The sequence below is a fragment of the Pseudophryne corroboree genome, chromosome 2 (genome assembly GCF_028390025.1).
Source record: "Pseudophryne corroboree isolate aPseCor3 chromosome 2, aPseCor3.hap2, whole genome shotgun sequence".
NCBI classification, from domain to species: domain Eukaryota; kingdom Metazoa; phylum Chordata; class Amphibia; order Anura; family Myobatrachidae; genus Pseudophryne; species Pseudophryne corroboree.
The window spans coordinates 37,826,483-37,851,309 of record NC_086445.1 but is presented as its reverse complement, the minus strand read 5'-3'; the positions used below and the strand labels follow the sequence as shown (position 1 = coordinate 37,851,309).

The window sequence follows — 24,827 nt, the reverse complement described above, 5'->3', positions numbered from 1 at the left end:
TTGTGTTACAAATCCAACGAGCAATCGTCTGCTTAGAAGCAGGGGCACCCAACTTGTTGGGTGCATATAGTATCAACAGCGAGTCAGATTTTCTGACTTCAGCCGTCCTTGAAATGTATATTTTTAAGGCTCTGACAACGTCCAACAACTTGGAGTCCTCCAAGTCGCCAGTGGCCGCAGGCACCACAATAGGCTGGCTCAGGTGAAACGCTGATACCACCTTAGGGAGAAAATGCGGACGAGTCCTCAGTTCTGCCCTATCCGAATGGAAGATTAGATAAGGGCTTTTATAAGATAAAGCCGCCAATTCAGATACTCTCCTGGCGGAAGCCAGGGCCAGTAACATAGTCACTTTCCATGTGAGATATTTAAAATCCACCTTTTTCAATGGTTCAAACCAATGGGATTTGAGGAAATCTAAAACTACTTTTAGATCCCACGGTGCCACCGGAGGCACCACAGGAGGCTGTATATGCAGTACTCCTTTAACAAAAGTCTGTACCTCAGGAACTGAGGCCAATTCTTTTTGGAAGAATATTGACAGGGCCGAAATTTGAACCTTAATAGATCTCAATTTGAGACCCATAGACAATCCTGATTGTAGGAAATGTAGGAAACGACCCAGTTGAAATTCCTCCGTCGGAACACTCCGATCCTCGCACCACGCGACATATTTTCGCCAAATGCGGTGATAATGTTTCGCGGTGACTTCCTTCCTTGCCTTAATCAAGGTAGGAATGACTTCTTCTGGAATGCCTTTCCCTTTTAGGATCTGGCGTTCAACCGCCATGCCGTCAAACGCAGCCGCGGTAAGTCTTGAAAGAGACAGGGACCCTGTTGTAGCAGGTCCCTTCTCCGAAGTAGAGGGCACGGGTCGTCCGTGACCAACTCTTGAAGTTCCGGGTACCAAGTCCTTCTTGGCCAATCCGGAGCCACTAGTATTGTTCTTACTCCTCCTCACCGTATAATCTTCAATACCTTTGGTATGAGAGGCAGAGGAGGAAACACATATACTGATTTGTACACCCAAGGTGTTACCAGTGCGTCCACAGCTATTGCCTGTGGATCTCTTGACCTGGCGCAATACTTGTCCAGTTTCTTGTTGAGGCGAGACGCCATCATGTCTACCATTGGTCTTTCCCAACAGTTTATTAGCATGTGGAAGACTTCTGGATGAAGACCCCCCTCTCCCGGGTGAATATCGTGTCTGCTGAGGAAGTCTGCTTCCCAGTTGTCCACGCCCGGGAAGAACACTGCTGACAGTGCTATTACGTGATTCTCCGCCCAGCGAAGAATCTTGGCAGCTTCTGCCATTGCACTCCTGCTTCTTGTGCCGCCCTGTCTGTTTACATGGGCGACCGCCGTGATGTTGTCCGACTGAATCAACACCGGTTTTCCTTGCAGGAGTGGTTCCGCCTGGCTTAGAGCATTTTAGATTGCTCTTAGTACCAGAATGTTTATGTGAAGAGACTTTTCCAGGTTCGTCCATACCCCCTGGAAGTTTCTTCCTTGTGTGACTGCTCCCCAACCTCTCAGGCTGGCGTCCGTGGTCACCAGGATCAAATCCTGTATGCCGAATCTGCGGCCCTCCAATAGATGAGCCTTTTGCAACCACCACAGAAGATATACCCTTGTCCTTGGCGACAGGGTTATTCGCAGGTGCATCTGAGGATGCGACCCTGACCATTTGTCCAACAGATCCCTTTGGAAAATTCTTGCATGGAATCTGCCGAATGGAATTGCTTCGTAAAAAGCCACCATTTTTCCCAGGACTCTTGTGCATTGATGTACAGACACCTTTCCTGGTTTTAGGAGGTTCCTGACAGGTCGGATAACTCCTTGGCTTTTTCCTCGGGAAGAAAAACCTTTTTCTGAACCGTGTCCAGAGTCATCCCTAGGAACAGCAGACGTATCGTCGGAAAACAGCTGCGATTCTTGGAATATTTAGAATCCAGTCGTGCCGTCGAAGAACTACTTTAGATAGTGCTCTTCCGACCTCCAACTGTTCTCTGGAACTTGCCCTTTTTAGGTCGTGCAAGTAAGGGATAATTTAGATGCCTTTTTTCTTTGAAGAAACATCTATTTCGGCCATTACCTTGGTAAAAAGGCCCGGGGTGCCGTGGATAATTCAAACGGCATCGTCTGAAACTGATATTGACAGTTCTGTACCACGAACCAGAGGTACCCTTGATGAGAAGGACAAAATTTGGACATGGAGGTAATCCTTGATGTCCAGGGACACCATATAGTCCCCTTTTTTCCGGTTCGCTATCACTGCTCTGAGTGACTTTATCTCGATTTGAACCTTTTATGTAAGCGTTCAAAACATTTTAGATTTAGACTATGTGTCACCAAGCCGTCTGGCTTCAGTACCACAATATAGTGTGGAAAAATAATACCCTTTTCCTTGTCGTAGGAGGGGTACTTTGATTATCACCTGCTGGATATACAGCTTGTGAATTGTTTCCAATGCTGCCTCCCTGTCGGAGGGAGCCGTTGGTAAAGCAGACTTCAGGAACCTGCGAGGAGAAGATGTCTCGACTCTCCAATCTTTACCCCTGGGATAATACTCGTACGATCTAGGGGTCAACTTGCGAGTGATCCCACTGCGCCCTGAGACTCTTGAGACTACCCCCCCACCTTGAGTCCGCTTGCACGGCCCCAGCGTCATGCTGAGGACTTGGCAGACGCGGTGGAGGGCTTCTTTTCCTGGGAAAGGGCTGCCTGCTGCAGTCTACTTCCCTTACCTCTATGTCTGGGCAGATATGACTGGCCTTTTGCCTGCATGCCCTCATGGGAAAGGAAAGATTGAGGCTGAAAAGACGGTGTCTTTTTTAGCTGAGATGTAACTTGGGGTAAAAAAGGTTGGATTTCCCAGCTGTTGCTGTGGTCCCCAGGTCCGATGGACCGACCCCCAAATAACTCCTTCCCTTTATACAGCAATACTTCCATCTGCCGTATGGGATCTGTATCACCTGACCACTGTCGTGTCCCTGACATCTTCTGGGAGATATGGACAACGCACTTATCTTGATGCCAGAGAGCAAATATCCCTCTGTGCATCTCGCATACATATATATAGAATGCATCCTATTAAATGCTCTACATGAATAAAATATTTTCAGTCAGGGAATCCGACCAAGCCAACCCAGCACTGCATCTCCAGGCTGATGGCGATCGCTGGTCGCAGTATAACCACCGTATGTGTGTATATACTTTTTAGGATATTTTTCCAGCTTCCTATCAGCTGGCTCCTTGAGGGCGGCCGTATCTGGAGACGGTAACGCCACTTGATAAGCGTGTGAGCGCCTTATCACCCTAAGGGGTGTTTCCCAACGTACTCTAATTTCTGGCGGGAAAGGGTATAACGCCAATATTTGCTATCGGGGTAACCCTACGCATCATCACACACTTCATTTTATTTTATCTGATTCAGGAAAAACTACAGGTAGTTTTTTCACTCCCACATAATACCCTTTCTTGTGGTACTTGTAGTATCAGAAACACGTAACACCTCCTTCATTGCCCTTAACGTGTGGCCCTAATGAGAAATACGTTTGTTTATTCACCGTCGACACTGTATTCAGTGTCCGTGTCTGTGTCTGTGTCGACCGACTGAGGTAAATGGGACGGTGTTTCTGAGACGCCTGGACCGGTCCTAATAGATTGTCGGCCGTCTCATGTCGTCAACCGACCTTGCAGCGTGTTGACATTCTCACGTAATTCTCTAAATAAGCCATCCATTCCGGTGTCGACTCCCTAGAGAGTGACATCACCATTACAGGCAATTTCTCCGCCTCCTCACCAACATCGTCCTCATACATGTCGACACACACGTACCGACACACAGCACACACACCGGGAATGCTCTGACAGAGGACAGGACCCACTAGCCCTTTGGGGAGACAGAGGGAGAGTCTGCCAGCACACACCAAAAACGCTATAATTATATAGGGACAACCTTATATAAGTGTTTCTCCCTTATAGCATCTTTTATATATATACAATATCGCCAAAATCAGTGCCCCCCCTCTCTGTTTTAACCCTGTTTCTGTAGTGCAGTGCAGGGGAGAGCCTGGGAGCCTTCTCTCCAGCTTTTCTGTGAGAGAAAATGGCGCTGTGTGCTGAGGAGATAGGCCCCGCCCCTTTTTCGGCGGGCTCGTCTCCCGCTATTTTTGAAGTTAGGCAGGGGTTAAATATCTCCATATAGCCTCTGTGGGCTATATGTGAGGTATTTTTTGCCTCTAATAAGGTCTTTATTTGCCTCTCAGAGCGCCCCCCCCAGCGCTCTGCACCCTCAGTGACTGTTGTGTGAAGTGTGCTGAGAGGAAAATGGCGCACAGCTGCAGTGCTGTGCGCTACCTTTATGAAGACTCAGGAGTCTTCAGCCGCCGATTTTGGACCTCTTCTCTCTTCAGCGTCTGCAAGGGGGCCGGCGGCGCGGCTCCGGTGACCATCCAGGCTGTACCTGTGATCGTCCCTCTGGAGCTAGTGTCCAGTAGCCAAGCAGCAAATCCACTCTGCACGCAGGTGAGTTCACTACTTCTCCCCTAAGTCCCTCGTTGCAGTGATCCTGTTGCCAGCAGGACTCACTGTAAAGTAAAAAACCTAAGCTAAACTTTCTCTAAGCAGCTCTTTAGGAGAGCCACCTAGATTGCACCCTTCTCGTTCGGGCACAAAATCTAACTGGAGTCTGGAGGAGGGTCATAGGGGGAGGAGCCAGTGCACACCACCTGATCTGGTAAAAGCTTTACTTTTTTGTGCCCTGTCTCCTGCGGAGCCGCTATTCCCCATGGTCCTTTCAGGAACCCCAGCATCCACTTAGGACGATAGAGAAAATGTATTTATGTTAGACCTAGTTTCCTATTGCTTACATACACCACAGTGGACACTCAAAGGTTGAGTCATATAAAGTATCATTGTCCCTTTTTGTTTACTCCCTATTGTCCAAAAGTGAGATAACCGGACAGATTGGCTCTCTGGCTGATGTAATCAACTTGATTAGAATATGTATTGTATTCCAATGCTGTAAGATCCTAAGACATAGAGGTCACACACACCCCTGCAATATGAAGCTTCTGGAGGTATAAGTAGAGCTACCCATAGAGCTGAAGGGAGATTCTTTGCCCCTAGGCACGAAGTAATGTTCTGCCAGGGATCTGCTGTGAAATACATTATACTGGATTTATCTGGGATTCTGTGTTGCTGGAAGAGATGCTCTGCTCCAAGACTAAGAAGTAATGTTCTGTCAGGCGTTTGTGGTGGGAATTGTATTACAGAAGTGTGCTGATCTGTTAATAACCCATTCTGTTCAATAAACCACTGTTGGTTTTTCATCTACCACCCTGCTGAGAGATTTGGAACCCGGTATCTTCACAGTGTTTGAATGTATTTTAAAAGTAAAAATGCACTTCCGAATCTTATTTATTCAGTAATTGATTTTAGAAGCAGTGACTGTGGCAAATGGGATGTTCTTTGTCCTTTCCTAGCAGGTCTGGTGAAGGACCAGGCTGTGATAGTGGCCCGTGTACTCACGGGGCCACCTTAACAGCAGTGTAGGACCCTAGGCAAAGCAATGCACTGTAGCCCCTACCCATCCTCCAGCGGTAGGAAGCGGGGGTACTATTAGCGTCAGCTTTGATGTCCCGCGGACGGCAGGGTGTGTTCGATCTTCCGCTCAGCATGTAGGACCTGGAGCAGTAATTTCTGCTAATTACTTCTTTACTGCACAGATGGTGGGAGATGGGGCGGGAGGTAAAACACTAAACTGTAGAAGAAGGCATTCGGCTAAATGAAAGTGGTGTTTAATATGCATCGGAGTGATGGATAGTGAAGTAGGCTTAATATTCCTAATTTTCTTGTGGCAGGGCAGCTTGCTTGACTGCAGATATCAATACAGGAAAAAGGGTGCAGGTGCACCATACACAAATATATACAAAGTCAGTTTGGGGGGTGAACTTTTGGGGCGTGGACCTCCCTGAATTGCTCCGGCTGGACCACTTTGGGGAATCACTACCTTACATTTATTTTTAACACCTATATCACCTTGTGTTTGTTTTATATTTATGTAGCATTTTTCACATATCCTTTACACTTGTAACACTGATCAGCAAACCTCACCTACTAACACTCTGACACCTTACTGCTGTCCTCCCTTTTTTCTTTAACACTCAGAAGCCTCTTTCATTTGCCTAGCACTGATCTCTCACTTCTATCCCTTTTCTGTGTGATGCCCTAACTGGGGTAGTTTGGGGGTGCGCTGCGCCCCAGAGGCGAACCCCTATAGTGCACGGTGACCTGTCCGACGAGGTCACTGTGAAGTAGGTGGGCAGGCCAATATATGCCAGGAACCTCAAATATTACGGTTGTTATAATTTTAATGGTGTATGGTGCACCTGCACCCATTTTTGTAGTACTAAGTCCCAGCAAGGTAGCAGAATTCAAGAAGCCAGGGTGTGCAGTGCAGGCCCCCTCTCCAAAATATTGACTGCAGATATCTCCAGCTCCTGGATATAGATTCCCTAGCTTTCAATGAGATAAACTAGAGAGTCCCATCTTTCAGGAGATTCTGGGGACTTGGGGATACAGAGTTCAGGAGCCAGAGAAATCCACCGACAAAAATATAAAACTGTATACCAGGCTTGTGGAGCTGGAGCAGGGACCAGCTGCTGGAAGGCAGATATCTCTGGTTCTGGGCATAGTAGAGACAAGCTGCCAGGGGAGAGTCCCAGCTTTTGGTGTATATCCTCAGAAAAATCTAAGTCAGACAGAACCTGAGATATCTGGCTGGGACGAGCAAGTAGCAGGCTCGGATGGGGACCACTGCTTCGAAGTCAGATATCTCCGGTTCCCCAGGACTGATTTTCAAAAAATCTGGTACCCCTGGAAAAAGGGGACCCTCAGCTATCAGGCCAGGGCCCTTAGACTTCTTTGGCCCTTGGTCAAGCTCCCACTGAGCTCAAATAAAAAGACGGCCCTGTGTACTCATTCCAGGTGATGTGCCTGGATTTTGCAGGATCCTGTGGAAAAGTGCTAATGAAAGATTCTTCTGTGTGTCTATGTAAAGTGTCTAGTGAGGATGAAGGAAAACAACTTGTTTGTTTTCTATGATTACCTGTATATTTTAGGAAGTCCAATGCAAATTACCAGTTCCTGTGTAATGTGGGGTGCATTTCATTTTTGGGATAACTGGTCTGATTGGTATACAAGACCAACTATGGGAGGATTACAGCGTGCTGTATTGTGTCTTCTGACTATATATAAAGGGTCTGTGAGCCCCGAGTGTGTAGAGCCGGCCTGACCAAACTGTGGCTCTCCAGCTGTTGTGAAACTACAAGTCCCAGCATGGCCTCACAGAGTTTTGTTATTAGGGCATGCTAACACTGTAGCAGGGCATGCTGGGATGTGTAGTTTCACAACAGATGGAGAGCCACAGTTTTGCCAGGCCTAGTGTAGAGATGGGTTGGGATGCCAGTGGTTGGGATATCGGAAATCAGAATACGGACCCCGGCCGCCAGCGTGGCGCTAGAAAGACCCTTGCGGGCTCGATGCACTCACCACAGCTTCTATTCCCTCTCTATGGGTGTCGTGGACACCCACGAGTGGGAATAACCTTGGCATAACTGTCGGCATTATCGGCGGGATAGTAACTACATCCCGTAGAGACAATCTCTGTTTGAGAGGAGAACGTTGCTGTGACGTCTCTATGCGGTGAATGGTCCCTAGCACCCTTAGCGACTGGACTTTGGGGGTAATTCAGAGTTGATCGCAGCAGCAAATTTGTTAGCAGTTGGGCAAAACCACGCGCACTGCAGGTGGGGCAGATGTAATAAGTGCAGAGACAGTTAGATTTGGGCGGGGTGTGTCCAAACTGACATCTAAATTGAAGTAAAAATAAAGCAGCCAGTATTTACCCTGCACAGAAACAAAATAACCCACCCAAATCTAACTCTCTCTGCACATATTACATCTGCCCCTCCTGCAGTGCACATGGTTTTGCCCAATTGCTAACAAATTTGCTGCTACGATCAGGTCTGAATTACCCCCTTAGTTTTTAAAAAAAAACTTTTGAGCAATAAACATCTTGCCTTTAAGATGACTATCTATCCTGTGACCAACAGAATTGCACAAAACATAACTCCAATTTCTGGCTATCCTAGAGTGAGCCCGGGGTGTCCTTGCTCTGTTCTCTACCAGGAATCACACAGGGCCTGGTCTGTGGGGAGTGACCAGTGGGGTTGAGCAGACAATCAGGAGTAACGTGGTTCCAGGTGCCACATTAAAAAAAACTGGTGGTAGCAGCAAAACACCCCGCCCACTGCACAGTGGGTAAGGTCAGTAACAGGCGGTAAGAGGCCCAGGTCCTATGGGATCACTTGTATAAGGCAGCGAGGCGCATCAGAAAGGCACAACCTACATGGGAGTACATTCTTCTCAGCTTTGGGACATTGGTAACATCATCTACAAGAGTTGGTTCTTCTGTACAGTGAGTGAGATATAGGGACATGCTACAGACAGTCTGCTTTATATTGCCCATAATGGTGGGGATGGGAGAGGGGGATTCTTACCAGGACTGGCAATTATTATTATTCAGTAGCTATAAAAGGTATTTTATACCTGTCCTCAGTGTATTTAAGTTAAGGGTGTGAAAATTCTTGTTTCCGCATGCAAGTCTGCGTTTCCTATACCAGCTCATACACTGTGTGTGGGGCGATGGTCTGGCTCCTGGATGTTACACAATGTGGGGACAGTGCGCCAGTGGCTGCCTGAGAAACAGCTTTTATACCCCAAGCTGCAGAACCTAACACCGGAAGCCTGTAGGTACCGGTCACCTCTCCCCGATACAGTCACTGAGGGTACAGATACCGGTTACAGTGGATCTGCCTGGTGGCTGTCCCGGGGCTCAGTGCCTCTGGGTATATGATGAAGCGTAGGTGTAACTGGATAATACCAGGTATCAGTGCCGGCTGTAACAGAACGGACCACTTATATCAGGAAGATCATGTAGATCGCCATGAGGACCCACAGCCTACGTCACCTCCTTATAGTGAGTGGCCGGCACAGCTCTGCACCCTCACAGAGAGCTGGCATCACTCCTCCACTACACCAAGCAGATTATCACCAGTACAGGAGAAAGTGTCATGGTTCTTTACAGTGCCAGCACCCACACATTCACACAGGCCGTTATGTCTCACCTATAGGCCATTACTCTACCCCCCTGACCTCCTACCTACTCTCTGTCCCAGCTCACCCCACAGATTACACACTCCCTTTATACTGTAAGTACAGACAGGCAGGGCCCTCCTACCCAGGCAGCAGAGACCTCTGTACATATCTCCTGTATGACAGCACTGTCTGTATGTCCGTCTCTCACCTGATCTGATCTCAGCAGGAACGTCCTCTTCTTTACATTGCTGGTAACACATCCCGTCTCCTGGCACAGCCTGTCATACAAGAACATGTGTCACATACGTGTCCCACCCACACGTTACACGGGACATCTCTATAGGAGTCACACACAGGGCGGGGACATGGGAATAACACAAGATCCTGCAATGTGAGACATGTGAGGAGCTGGGAGAGGTCAGAGCAGGTTCCTCTACCTGATAATCCTGGCTGATCATCCTGTTCTCTTCTCCCATACACCCCGGAGTATAGAGAGGGGTGTCACATGGGTCTGCGGGGTGTGTAGGGTTACACCCACCTGTGGGGAATAGACACAGATGTATAAATGATAACACAGAAGAAGAACTCAGCTGATACACACACATTATAGTGATGGATATGGCGGAGTAACACAGAACCAAAGTCCTGCAAATAAAACGTTATCCCGATCACTGCTAATGGTCCATTCTCCAGTCAGCAGCGACGGGGAAATATACTTTATGGTAAGAACTTACCGTTGATAATGGTATTTCTCCTAAGTCCACAGGATCCACAGGCTAACAATGGGATATGATGAAGTGACAGCGGATTTGCACCAATCGGTCAAAGCTTTCCGGCCTCCCAGCATGCAACGGGCCCGTCCATATATCCCCACCTCCTGGCTCAGGCAAATCGGTTGTATTCCAAAGCTCAAGGCTGGAGCATCATAGATAGCCCTAATCGGGCGATAACAACACACATGCACACCCTTCCGTACAAGAAGGAAGAGGTTAGTGAGTAAAAGGATCCTCAAATCAGGTGCGTCAGGGAGGGATCCATGTGGTCCAATATATTTATTGTCAGGCAACCTTCTTCCTTGGTCCATTGCCCCTGGAAACACAACCTTCCTGACACTGCTCCCCAGCCCTGGAGACTGGTATCTGTTGTCAGAACTTCCCAATCTGATATTCTAAAGGGTCTCCCCTTGTCCAGATGGGATGTCTGTAGCAACCAGGCTAATGACCTTCTTACTTCTATCGTAAGAACCATAGTCTGTGTTTTTATAGTCTGATGCAACCCATTCCATTTGGCAAGAATCAGATGCTGCAGAGGCCTCGAGTGGAATTGTGCATACTCCACCATGTCGAATGTTGACACCATCAAACCCATCACACGCATTGCTGCATGAACGGATACCTTTTGACTGTGTAACAAGTCCTGAATCCTTGACTGAACCTTGGAGGTAACATTACACTCTGAAGACTTGAATCAGCCCCCAAGTGAGTCATCCACTGTGACCGAACCAGAGACGATTTTGCCCAATTTATGAGCCACCCGTGCTTCTGCAGACACGTTATTGTCTGTTGCAGATGACACAGGAGCAATTCCTGCGATTGTGCCAGGATTAAAAGATCGGCGAGGTATGGAAAAATTCTTATCCCCTGCTGGTGGAGATAAGCTGCCATTACCACCATAATCTTGGTAAATACTCTGGGGGCTGTGGCTAACCCAAAAGGTAGGGCTTGGAACTGAAAATGCTGTTGGAGGATAGCGAACCTGAAATAGCACTGATGGGACAGTGCTATAGGAACATGCAGGTAAGCACCCTGTATATCCAGGGATACCATATAATCCCCTGGCTCCATGGTCAAAATTATGGAACGTAAAGTCTCCATGTGAAACAGAGGTACCCAAATGTATTTGTTCAGCATTTTGAGATTGAGAATGGGCCGAAATGACACATTTGGCTTCGGAACTAAAAACAGGTTGGAGTAAAAACACTGTCCTCGTTGTGCAGGAGGAACTGGAATGACTACTCCTGATTGAAGCAATTTCTGAACTGCGTCTTGCAAAGCACTGACCTTAGTCTCTACCCGAGATGGGCTGGTACAAAAAAAAAAAAACCTTCAAGGGTACTTCTTGAAGGCAAAGCATAACCTAGAGCAGGCATGTCCAAACTGCGGCCCTCCAGCTGTTGAGAAACTACACATCCCATCATGCCCTTACACAGCTTTAACATTCTCTGAGAGCAAAACTGGGTCAAGGCATGCTGGTATATGCAGTTTCACAACAGCTGGAGGGCCGCAGGTTGGACATGCCTGACCTAGAGATACAGCTTCCTGCACCCAGGCATCTGTTGTAGACTGCTGCCAGATCTGTGCAAACTGAAGAAGATGGCCCCCCAGGTGGAGGCCCGCACCATCATGCTGATGGCTTATTATCTGTTTTACCAACCAGTCCTCTGGCAGCCCAATGCTCTTTAGTCCTACCTGCTATCACTTTTACCTTGAGACCGAAAGGACCAAAAAGCCGGAACTTTAGGTTTGAAATTGTATGTGGAAGGAAACTTGACCTCCTTGGTGTCTGCTTCTGACTCCAAAATATCTGTCAATTCTTTACAAAAAAAAATATCTCCAGATAAGGGCAAAGATTCCAAAACGTTCTTAGATTCTGAATCAGCTTCTCACGTACATAGACAAACTGCTCTGCGAGCAGCTATTGTTGAAGCGGATGCCCTGGAGGCAATAGTACCCATATCCAATGCTGCTTCTCCCAAGAACATTGAAGCCTGTTTTATATGGGATTTTTGCTCTCAAGACGCTATTGAAAAATCCCCCGCCAATGCATCAGCCCGGGCAGCCACTGTGTTTGCCATCCAAGCTGAAGCCATGGCTGGCCTTATGACTGCCCCAGACAGGGAAAAAAATGTTTTTTTAGAAAACAATCCACTCTCCTATCCGAGACATCATTTGATGATGTTGAAGGCAAAGATAATGTAGATTTTCGCACTAATCAAATCACATGCGTATCTACTTTAGGAGCCACCTCCCTTTTTAAACAATCCCCAGCTGGCAGAGGATAATTAGAATTCCATTTCTTAGGAATTCTAAACTTCTTATTAGGCGTAGCCCAAGCCTCTTCCATTATTTCCATCAGCTGCTCTGACCCAGGAAACTCAGTCTTAACTGTTTTGGGACGTTTAAATACTGGTGCCTTGGTTTTTAACACAGGCTCTGTTGAATCCTCTAAGGATAGAATGGCTTTCATTGCTTTAATTAACTCAGCTATATCCACTGAGCCGAGACCTTCCTCCTCCTCTTTGTATGCCAAAGTAGAAATCATTGAGCTTTCATCCTCCGATGAATCCTCATCTGAACCATGTGTAGAAGATTTACTTACCACCGGCTTATCAGCCTGTTTCTTTTGAGAGGCTGCTGCTGGAAGTGATACACCACAGGTGGGAAGCTGCATGTAAGGGTTAATCGTGTAACCTCTCTCTGGTACAGGAGTTGGAGGAATTATCCGTTCAGCTATACTGGATAAAGTCTGTGCAAACATAGCCCAAGGTGGATCAACCTGCACCTGAATCTGCCTTGTATTTTTCAAGAACCCCTGGTGAAAGCTAAAACAATTTGCATATAAACCATCCTGAACCAGATACTGAGAGGATAACACAGCTTTGCAAGACAAACATGATATGAGTGTTGGTGTTGCTGTGAGTATAATCTTCCTCACCTTTACCGCTCTTAGACACAATAAATAATCAACACTTCCACAGTGTACTACACAATTTGTGACTGTAATCACTTTAAGCTTTTTAAAGTGACATACAATCTGACCCTACCCATGCACAAACACTGAGGATCGGAATAGAACAAAACTGACAGAACATAGTAAAGTCAGCAATAACACTAGCAGTCATCACATGTTATACATTAGTATAATAAGCAATATGAGCACATCATCAACTACAACTACATTTTTAAGTATGTAGGAGAACATATTAATGAATTATGTTTAAACAGATCTACCTTATTCAGATGCATTGCGAAAGAAACAGTAAATGTATACAGACTCATATGCAATAGGCACTTATCTAACTATTCATACTCAAAAATGGTAGATAAAAACTTAGTGTTGTATTACCCGTACTCAGTAGAGTGGGATACAGGGAGACTCACCTCACTTCCAGGACCGATCAATATGCTAGCGAACGCTGAGTGGATCCAGGCGCTACTAGTGTACACTGCCGCTCCATGAACCTATAGTGAACACAGACGCACCAGTCACACAGCCGCCTATGCTGCAAGTGGGTCCCCTTCGTGTACAGCGTCTGAGACGGAAGCGGGGAACAGTTCATGGCGGGAGACTCAGAGGAAACTGGTCAAAAACCGGGGGGAGGGGCGAACTGGAGAGCGTCTGACTCCCCGCTGCTGACATCAACCCTAGGGATCGCAGCCTCATACTATTCCTGGAGCCTATGATCCCTAAGGCCTAGCGCTGGTGCACCCGAGGTGGCAGCCGCGTCAGCGACTGTTTGGTAGTTTCCTCCCAAAACAGTGCGGCTGTGTCCGTATTCCCCTTCTAAGTGGAACCGATGCCTTACCTTCTCCCCGTGCTCCGGCCACAGCCTGGTAACGTCTGTTGGACCTGCTAGTATATCCGACACAGACGCCCGCTGAAACAGCACTGTACTTTTGGGTAAGCGTTGTCGCGACCCGGCGCAGCGTTGTTGGAGCAAATCTTTCTGAGGTATGTATAAAACGCTGTTTAGAAAGATAGCTCAGAAAAAAATAGTAAGACTACAAAAATAAAATAAAGTTTAGGGCTGCTAAAAACCAGCAACCCTCTGACCATGGTCCGGCTTCTGCTGCACCAAACAAAAACCTGATTTGCCAGAGCCAGGAGGCGGGGATATATGGACGGGCCTGTTGCATGCTGTGAGGCCGGAAAGCTTTGACCGATTGGTGCAAATCTGCTGTCGCGTCGTCATATTCCATTGTTATCCTGTGGATAACCTGTGGACCCTGCCGGAGAAATGTAGATTGTTATACTTACTGTGATGAGACAAGGGGAGGGGGTATTGTACTACTACCCCTAACGGTACTTCCACAGGATTACATTACACTGAGACTATGGTTGGGGATTAATTGTGAATTTTTCCATATTTTACCCACAGATTGCATGTTACCTTATGTGTTATAGTTTGTAGGGGTTTAATAGACTATTGTACTGTACTAGTTGTGGGTGTGTTATACAGATGCAGCCATGCTCATCTTACTGCAACACGGCATGCTGCATGGCATGCCAGGCTGTGACTACTCGCAGCCGGCGATTGCTCCATTATTCCATTTGTAATTAATGGAGTGATCACAGAATTCAAATTTCTCATACGTCCTAGAGGATGCTGGGGTCCATTTTATGACCATGGGGTATAGACGGTTCCGCAGGAGCCATGGGCACTTTAAGACTTTTCAAAGGGTGTGAACTGGCTCCTCCCTCTAAGCCCCTCCTCAGATCTCAGTTTTAGAATTGTGCCCAGGCAGACTGGATGCACTCTGAGGAGCTCTACTGAGCTTCTCTGAAGAGACTTATGTTAGTTTTTTTATTTTCAGGGAGATCTGCTGGCAACAGTCTCCCTGCTTCGTGGGACTGAGGGGGCAGAAGTAGGAACCAACTTCCTAAAGAGTTTCATGGCTCTGCTTCTGGCTGACAGGACACCATTAGCTCCTGAAGGGTACTGAATGCCAGCCGTGTCTAGATGCTCACTCCCACAGCACGCAGTCACCCCCCTCACAGAGCCAGAAGTCAGAAGACAGGTGAGTGTTAGAAGATGAATCTTCAATAAAGATAGTGACGGCTAAAAATACAGCGCGGCTGGCGGGAGCACAGCACGCCATTGCTGCCCACACATACACAGAGCACTGCAGGGTGCAGGGCGCGGGGGGAGCCCTGGGTAGCAAATAACCTTGTAAACTGGCTAAAAGGGGGCATAAGATGCCACGGCACAGCCCTACCCCCGCCAGTATAAATATTAGGGGAAAAGTCTCTGAGGGGAAATGCGCCATTGCAGGGGCGGAGCTTCCTCCTCAGTCAGCCAGCACACTGCTCGGCGCCATTTTCTCTCTCTCCTCAGCTGCAGAGACAACGCTGGTCCTCCTCCACTACTGAATATAAGTATCAGGGTGCAAAACAAGGGGGGGCACAGTGAATTTGGTGCTTTACAGGGTGTATTTACACTTTAAAAAAGCGCTTGTGTCAGTGGGCATTTTGTGTTCACAGACATTGTGTACTGGCGCTGGGGTTGTGAACTGGCTGCTCCTAACTGTGTCCTTCTGACAGATTTTACTGTGGGTCTGTCCCCTGTAAGTCCCAATGTGTCTGTGGTGCGTGTGTGCACGACAGTGAGATGTCTGAGGCAGGGAGTTCTTCCTCTGAGGAAGCCATTTTAGGGACACAGAGTTGTAATGTGGTGGCGCTGCCGGCACACCAAGAGCCTGCATGGGTGAAAGAAATACGCGATAGTATGCATCATATCAATGGGAGATTAGATAAGTCTGAATCTCATGCAGAATGCTGGAGAAAAATCTGTGGAGGATGTGATTTTTCAAGGTTCTGTTCTCCCATCCGCAGGCGACCCCGCTGGGTCACAAAAAAGACCGTTTGCAAATATTGTAAATACTGATACCGACACGGACTCTGATTCCTGTGTCGACGATAGTGACTCCAGGTAAATAGATCATAAATTGGCGAAAAATATACAATATATGATTGTGGCTATAAGGGAAGTTTTGGAAGTTACAGAAGCCCCTCCTGTACCTCAGGAGAAGGCCTATTTCTATAAAGAAAAGAAATCTAAGGTCACTCTCCCTCCTTCCCACGAGCTAAATACTCTCTTTGAAGGGATGTGGGTGAATCCTGAAAATAAATTTCGCATTCCCAAAAGGATTCAGGTGGCTTACCCTTTTCCTTTAGAGGACAGGAAAAAATGTGAGTCACCCCCAGTGTTAGACAGTGCCCTGTCTAGATTGACAAAGAAGGCGAGTCTCCCGGCACCTGGGACAGCTTCGCTAAAGGAGCCGGCAGACCGCAAAATGGAGACTACATTAAAAATAAGAATTTACTTACCGATAATTCTATTTCTCGGAGTCCGTAGTGGATGCTGGGGTTCCTGAAAGGACCATGGGGAATAGCGGCTCCGCAGGAGACAGGGCACAAAAAGTAAAGCTTTACGATCAGGTGGTGTGTACTGGCTCCTCCCCCTATGACCCTCCTCCAAGCCTCAGTTAGGTACTGTGCCCGGACGAGCGTACACAATAAGGAAGGATCTTGAATCCCGGGTAAGACTCATACCAGCCACACCAATCACACCGTACAACCTGTGATCTAAACCCAGTTAACAGTATGATAACAGCGGAGCCTCTGAAAAGATGGCTCACAACAATAATAACCCGATTTTTGTAACTATGTACAAGTAATGCAGATAATCCGCACTTGGGATGGGCGCCCAGCATCCACTACGGACTCCGAGAAATAGAATTATCGGTAAGTAAATTCTTATTTTCTCTATCGTCCTAGTGGATGCTGGGGTTCCTGAAAGGACCATGGGGATTATACCAAAGCTCCCAAACGGGCGGGAGAGTGCGGATGACTCTGCAGCACAGAATGAGAGAACTCCAGGTCCTCCTTAGCCAGGGTATCAAATTTGTAGAATTTTACAAACGTGTTCTCCCCCGACCACGTAGCCGCTCGGCAGAGTTGTAATGCCGAGACCCCTCGGGCAGCCGCCCAAGAAGAACCCACCTTCCTTGTGGAGTGGGCTTTTACCGATTTTGGCTGTGGCAGGCCTGCCACAGAATGTGCAAGCTGAATCGTACTACAAATCCAGCGAGCAATAGTCTGCTTAGACGCAGGAGCGCCCAACTTGTTGGGAGCATATAGTATAAACAGCGAGTCAGATTTCCTGACTCCAGCTGTCCTTGAAATGTATATTTTTAAAGCTCTGACAACGTCCAACAACTTGGAGTCCTCCAAGTCGCTTGTAGCCGCAGGCACTACAATAGGTTGGTTCAGATGAAATGCTGACACCACCTTAGGGAGAAAATGCGGACGAGTCCGCAGTTCTGCCCTGTCCGAATGGAAAATCAGATATGGGCTTTTGTAAGATAAAGCTGCCAGTTCTGACACTCTCCTGGCCGAAGCCAGGGCTAGTAGCATGGTCACTTTCCATGTGAGATATTTCAAATCCACAGTTTTTAGTGGTTCAAACCAATGAGATTTGAGAAAGTCCAAAACAACATTGAGATCCCACGGTGCCACTGGAGGCACCACAGGGGGCTGTATATGCAGCACTCCCTTAACAAAAGTCTGGACTTCAGGAACTGAAGCCAATTCTTTTTGGAAGAAAATCGACAGGGCCGAAATTTGAACCTTAATAGATCCCAATTTGAGACCCATAGACAATCCTGATTGCAGGAAATGTAGGAATCGACCCAGTTGAAATTCCTCCGTCGGAGCACTCCGATCCTCGCACCACGCAACATATTTTCGCCAAATGCGGTGATAATGTTGCGCGGTTACTTCCTTCCTTGCTTTAATCAAAGTAGGAATGACTTCTTCCGGCATGCCTTTTTCCTTTAGGATCCGGCGTTCAACCGCCATGCCGTCAAACGCAGCCGCGGTAAGTCTTGAAACAGACAGGGACCCTGCTGAAGCAAGTCCCTTCTCAGAGGTAGAGGCCACGGATCTTCCGTGATCATCTCTTGAAGTTCCGGGTACCAAGTCCTTCTTGGCCAATCCGGAACCACTAGTATCGTTCTTACGCCTCTTTGCCGTATAATTCTCAATACTTTTGGTATGAGAGGCAGAGGAGGAAACACATACACCGACTGGTACACCCAAGGCGTTACCAGCGCGTCCACAGCTATTGCCTGCGGATCTCTTGACCTGGCGCAATACCTGTCCAGTTTTTTGTTGAGGCGAGACGCCATCATGTCCACCATTGGTCTTTCCCAACGGGTTACCAGCATGTGGAAAACTTCTGGATGAAGTCCCCACTCTCCCGGGTGAAGGTCGTGTCTGCTGAGGAAGTCTGCTTCCCAGTTGTCCACTCCCGGGATGAACACTGCTGACAGTGCTATCACATGATTCTCTGCCCAGCGAAGAATCCTTGCAGCTTCTGCCATTGCACTCCTGCTTCTTGTGCCGCCCTGTCTGTTCACATGGGCGACTGCCGTGATGTTGTCCGACTGGATCAACACCGGTTTTCCTTGAAGCAGAGGTTCTGCCTGGCTTAGAGCATTGTAGATTGCTCTTAGTTCCAGAATGTTTATGTGAAGAGACGTTTCCAGGCTCGACCACACGCCCTGGAAGTTTCTTCCTTGTGTGACTGCTCCCCAGCCTCTCAGGCTGGCGTCCGTGGTCACCAGGATCCAATCCTGTATGCCGAATCTGCGGCCCTCCAATAGATGAGCACTCTGCAACCACCACAGAAGAGATACCCTTGTCCTTGGAGACAGGGTTATCCGCTGGTGCATCTGAAGATGCGACCCTGACCATTTGTCCAACAGATCCCTCTGGAAAATTCTTGCGTGGAATCTGCCGAATGGAATTGCTTCGTAAGAAGCCACCATTTTTCCCAGGACTCTTGTGCATTGATGTACAGACACCTTTCCTGGTTTTAGGAGGTTCCTGACAAGCTCGGATAACTCCTTGGCTTTTTCCTCCGGGAGAAAAACCTTTTTCTGAACCGTGTCCAGAATCATCCCTAGGAACAGCAGACGTGTTGTCGGAATTAACTGGGATTTTGGAATATTCAGAATCCACCCGTGCTGTTTTAGCACTTCTTGAGACAGTGCTAATCCCATCTCTAGCTGTTCTCTGGACCTTGCCCTTATTAGGAGATCGTCCAAGTATGGGATAATTAATACGCCTTTTCTTCGAAGAAGAATCATGATCTCGGCCATTACCTTGGTAAAGACCCGAGGTGCCGTGGACAATCCGAACGGCAGCGTCTGAAACTGATAGTGACAGTTCTGTACGACGAACCTGAGGTACCCCTGGTGTGAGGGGTAAATTGGAACGTGGAGATACGCATCCTTGATGTCCAAGGATACCATAAAGTCCCCTTCTTCCAGGTTCGCTATCACTGCTCTGAGTGACTCCATCTTGAACTTGAACTTCTTTATGTACAGGTTCAAGGATTTCAGATTTAGAATAGGTCTTACCGAGCCATCCGGCTTCGGTACCACAAATAGAGTGGAATAATACCCCTTTCCTTGTTGTAAAAGGGGTACCTTGACTATCACCTGCTGAGAGTACAGCTTGTGAATGGCTTCCAAGACCGTCACCCTGTCGGAGGGGGACGTTGGTAAAGCAGACTTCAGGAAACGGCGAGGTGGATCCGTCTCTAGTTCCAACCTGTACCCCTGAGATATTATCTGCAGGATCCAGGGATCTACCTGCGAGTGAGCCCACTGCGCGCTGAAATTCTTGAGATGACCCCCCACCGCTCCCGAGTCCGCTTGAGAAGCCCCAGCGTCATGCTGAGGCTTTTGTAGAAGCGGGGGAGGGCTTCTGTTCTTGGGAAGGAGCTGCCTGTTGCTGTCTCTTCCCCCTTCCTCTGCCTCGTGGCAGATATGAATATCCCTTTGCTCTCTTGTTTTTAAAGGAACGAAAGGGCTGCGGTTGAAAAGTCGGTGTCTTTTTCTGTTGGGGAGTGACTTGAGGTAAAAAGGTGGATTTCCCGGCTGTAGCCGTGGCCACCAAATCCGATAGACCGACACCAAATAACTCCTCCCCTTTATACGGCAAAACTTCCATATGCCGTTTTGAGTCCGCATCGCCTGACCACTGTCGCGTCCATAAACTTCTTCTGGCCGAAATGGACATAGCACTTACCCGTGATGCCAGTGTGCAGATATCCCTCTGTGCATCACGCATATAAAGAAATGCATCCTTTATTTGCTCTAAAGACAGTAAAACATTGTCCCTATCCAGGGTATCAATATTTTCAATCAGGGACTCTGACCAAGCTACCCCAGCACTGCACATCCAGGCTGTCGCTATAGCTGGTCGTAGTATAACACCTGTATGTGTGTATATACTTTTTTGGATATTTTCCATCCTCCTATCTGCTGGATCTTTAAGTGCGGCCGTCTCAGGAGAGGGTAACGCCACTTGTTTTGATAAGCGTGTGAGCGCCTTGTCCACCCTAGGAGGTGTTTCCCAGCGCGCCCTAACCTCTGGCGGGAAAGGGTATAAAGCCAATAACTTCTTTGAAATTAGCATTTTTTTATCGGGGGCAACCCACGCTTCATCACACACCTCATTTAATTCATCTGATTCAGGAAAAACTATAGGTAGTTTTTTCACACCCCACATGATACCCTGTTTTGTGGTACCTGTAGTATCAGCAATATGTAACGCCTCCTTCATTGCCAAAATCATATAACGTGTGGCCCTACTGGAAAATACGGTTGATTCGTCACCGTCGCCACTGGAATCAGTGCCTGTGTCTGGGTCTGTGTCGACCGACTGAGGCAAAGGGCGTTTTACAGCCCCTGACGGTGTTTGAGGCGCCTGGACAGGCACTAATTGATTGTCCGGCCGTCTCATGTCGTCAAACGACTGCTTTAGCGTGTTGACACTATCCCGTAATTCCATAAATAAAGGCATCCATTCTGGTGTCGACCCCCTAGGAGGTGACATCCCCATATTTGGCAATTGCTCCGCCTCCACACCAATATCGTCCTCATACATGTCGACACACACGTACCGACACACAGCAGACACACAGGGAATGCTCTTAACGAAGACAGGACCCCACTAGCCCTTTGGGGAGACAGAGGGAGAGTTTGCCAGCACACACCAAAAGCGCTATATATGACAGGGATAGCCTTATAATAAGTGCTCCCTGTATAGCTGCTTTAATAATAAAGTTTTGCCACAATTTTGCCCCCCCTCTCTTGTTTTACCCTGTTTCTGTAGTGCAGTGCAGGGGAGAGCCTGGGAGCCTTCCTGACCAGCGGAGCTGTGTGAGGAAAATGGCGCTGTGTGCTGAGGAGATAGGCCCCGCCCCTTTTTCGGCGGGCTCGTCTCCCGCTCTTTAGTGGATTCTGGCAGGGGTTAAATATCTCCATATAGCCCCCGGAGGCTATATGTGAGGTATTTTTAGCCAAAAAAGGTTTTCATTTGCCTCCCAGGGCGCCCCCCTCCCAGCGCCCTGCACCCTCAGTGACTGCCGTGTGAAGTGTGCTGAGAGGAAAATGGCGCACAGCTGCAGTGCTGTGCGCTACCTTAAGAAGACTGAGGAGTCTTCTGCCGCCGATTCTGGACCTCTTCTCGTTTCAGCATCTGCAAGGGGGCCGGCGGCGAGGCTCCGGTGACCATCCAGGCTGTACCTGTGATCGTCCCTCTGGAGCTAATGTCCAGTAGCCAAGAAGCCAATCCATCCTGCACGCAGGTGAGTTCACTTCTTCTCCCCTAAGTCCCTCGTTGCAGTGATCCTGTTGCCAGCAGGACTCACTGTAAAATAAAAAACCTAAGCTAAACTTTTCTAAGCAGCTCTTTAGGAGAGCCACCTAGATTGCACCCTTCTCGGCCGGGCACAAAAATCTAACTGAGGCTTGGAGGAGGGTCATAGGGGGAGGAGCCAGTACACACCACCTGATCGTAAAGCTTTACTTTTTGTGCCCTGTCTCCTGCGGAGCCGCTATTCCCCATGGTCCTTTCAGGAACCCCAGCATCCACTAGGACGATAGAGAAATCCATTTATGTTGCCAATGGTACACTGCTCAGGCCCACAATTGCTTGCGCATGGGTGAGTCGTGCGACTGAAAAATGGTCAACTTGTCATCAGAAATTGACACGATTGATAAAGATGAGATACTCCTAAAGTTAGGTAATATCAAAGACGCGGCCGCATACATGCTAGAAGCGATGAAGGATATTGGACTCTTGGGTTCAACAGCCGTTACCATGGCAGTATCGGCTCGGCGGGCGTTATGGATTCGCCAGTGGAACGCGGATGCAGATTCCAAAAAGAATATGGAGGCTCCCCCATATAAAGGTGAGGCCTTATTTGGTGATGGGTTGGATGCGTTAGTCTCGGCGGCTACCGCAGGTAAGTCGACATTTTTGCCTTATGCTCCTGCGCCGGCAAAAAAGAAAGACACATCCCTCTCACATGCAGTACTTTCGGCCCAACAAATACAAAAAGGCCAAAGGTTCCCCCTTCTTTTCATGTAGGGAAAGGGGAAAAGGAAAGAAGTCCGCAGCGTCTCCAGGATCCGAGGAGCAGAAGTCAACCCCTACTTCTAACAATTCTATAGCATGACGCTGGGCCTCCCTTGCAGGAGGCCGCACGGGTGGTGGCACGTCTCAAACTGTTCAGTCAAGGTTGGATTCAATCTGGCCTGGACCCATGGGTTTTACAAATAGTATCCCAGGGGTACAAGCTGGAGTTTCAAGACGTTCCCCCATGCCGATTTTTCAAATCGACCTTGCCAGCTTCTCTTCCAGAAAGAGACAGTAACAACGGCAATTCAAAAGTTATGCCAGGATCAGGTCATAATCCTGGAACCCTTGTCACAACAAGGAGAAGGGTTTTATTCAAGCCCTTTTTTTTTTTCATCATATAATTTTTTATTTTATGTCAGAAACATATAAGTCAACTGTCAAAATACAAGCAATAAACAGAGTTGTAAAAACAGAATGGTCGTTATAGAAACAAAATAGGTAGATAAACTTCCTTATGAGAGCGGTGAAAAAGTGTGGTGCGGTTGACAGAGAGGAGAATTGGAAGCCGAAAAAATCTAGAGCTATATAGGGAGGGTGAGTGCGAGGGAATAGAACGGGGTCGTTAGCGGGACGTGGGTCTAGAAGATAGGAGGAAAGATAGAAGAGAGATGAGAGGGAGGAGGAAGAGGAGGAAAAGAAGAAGAGAGAAAGAAAAGAAAAAAAAAAAAAGGAAAAAAAAGAAGGGGGGGGGGATAAAGAAGGGGAGGTTGTAGTTGCGGGTTGGGTTCATTAACTAGTTAAGTCCTGGGAGGGGGCGATCTTGGGAGCCAGGTGGAATGGAACTTTTTAACTGTGTTATGGCGAAGGCTAGTGATGTATTCCATGTTTGCCACAAACCAGATTCTATTTGTGAGTGCCTGGCTGCTGGGGGATTCGGGGTTCTTCCATTTACTTGCTATTTGATATTTCGCTGCGCAAGATATAAAGAGAACCAGGTTTTTAGAGTCCTTAGAGATGTGGTCGGGCGGAGAGCAGAGGAGAAGGTTCGCGGGCGTTAGGGGCACTGGCAAGTCGATTAATCGTGAGATAAGCTTACGGACCTTTGCCCAGTATTGAACAATCACCGGGCAGGTCCACCAGATATGGTAGAATGTGCCTACATGGCCGCAGTTTCTCCAGCAAAGGTTGGAGGTGTCGGGGTAGATCCTATGCAGTCGGTCCGGTACCAGGTACCATCTGGTATATATTTTGTATGAGTTTTCACGTATGGCCACGCTGATGGAGCATTGTGAGATTGCGGTGCGGATAACATCCCAACCCTCGTCCTCTAGGTGGCACCCCATGTCCGCCTCCCATGCTATCTCATGTGGTTCAAGAGGTGGGGGTGTAGGGCTGAGGATATTTTTGTAGAGGAGGGAGATGATGCCTCTACTGGTGGGATTGTAAATACAGAGCCTCTCAAAAGGTGTGGGGATCGATAGAGGAAACGTTAACTGTAGAGAGGAAAGGAAGTGGCGAATTTGTAGATATTGATAGAACAGAGAGTTAGGTAGGTTGTGCGCAGTTTGTAGGTCAGCAAATGATTTAATAGAGTGCGTCCCTGTGAAGTGGTGTATTCTGGTAACTCCTGCTGAGATCCAAGGGCGGGCCATATCTCGAGAGAGTCCCGGGGTAAATGCTGGGTTGCTCCAGATGGGAGTCAGGGGGGGAGAGGTGGCTTGATAGTTTTAATTTTTTGTTCAGGTTTCGCCAATGTGTGAGTGTCAATTCTATTGTGGGGGAGGTGCGTGTTTTGCTAGAGAGCCAAGGCAAGTGGGAGATAGATGGGAGTTCCGACAGATCGCTCTCTAGATCGACCCATCGTTTAGTGTGTTTTGGGGCATGCCAGGCAACCATTTGGCTTAGTCTGGTCGAGTCATAATAGCGTTGAAGGATGGGAAGGCCTAGACCCCCGTTCTGTGAGTGTTTAGCCAAGATATCTCGCCGAATGTTAGGCTTTCTGTGGTTCCATATAAATTTACAGAGGGAGGACTGGAGTTTGTTAAGAGTCTGGGAAGGCACGGATATTGGGAGCGTCTGAAACAAGTAGAGAAGTTTGGGAAGGATATTCATTTTTATAGCGTTGATTCGTCCCACCCAAGAGAGAAAGTAGGATTCCCATTGTTGGATATCAGTGAGAATTGACGTGATGAGAGGGGGGTAGTTAGCCTTGTAGAGAGCTGTAAGATTTGGTGATGGAGATTCCGAGATATTTGAGAGAGCGTCTACGCCAGGAAAAATTTAAATTGTTTTGTAGTTGTAACTTAGTTTGTTTGGGGATGTGCAAAGAGAGGGCTTCGGATTTAGTCTGATTAATTTTATAACCCGAGAGAGTGCCATACGTGGTTAATTCTTGGAAAAGGTTCGGGAGTGAGATAGTTGGGTTTGTCAGGGTCAGAAGGATG

At 47.9% G+C, this 24,827-nt stretch overlaps 1 protein-coding gene across 1 annotated transcript in view; it reads right to left on the bottom strand.

Moving 5' to 3' along the window:
• LOC134989911 (zinc finger protein 271-like) overlaps positions 1-24,827 on the bottom strand; it is a 187,372-nt gene that overhangs the window by 128,785 nt on the left and 33,760 nt on the right. The window contains exons 9-10 of the mRNA XM_063950633.1: positions 9,603-9,703; positions 9,374-9,443 (exon numbers count right to left, since the gene is read on the bottom strand). Of these exons, the coding sequence (XP_063806703.1) occupies positions 9,374-9,443; positions 9,603-9,703 (171 nt within the window). The remainder of the gene's footprint in view (positions 1-9,373; positions 9,444-9,602; positions 9,704-24,827) is intronic.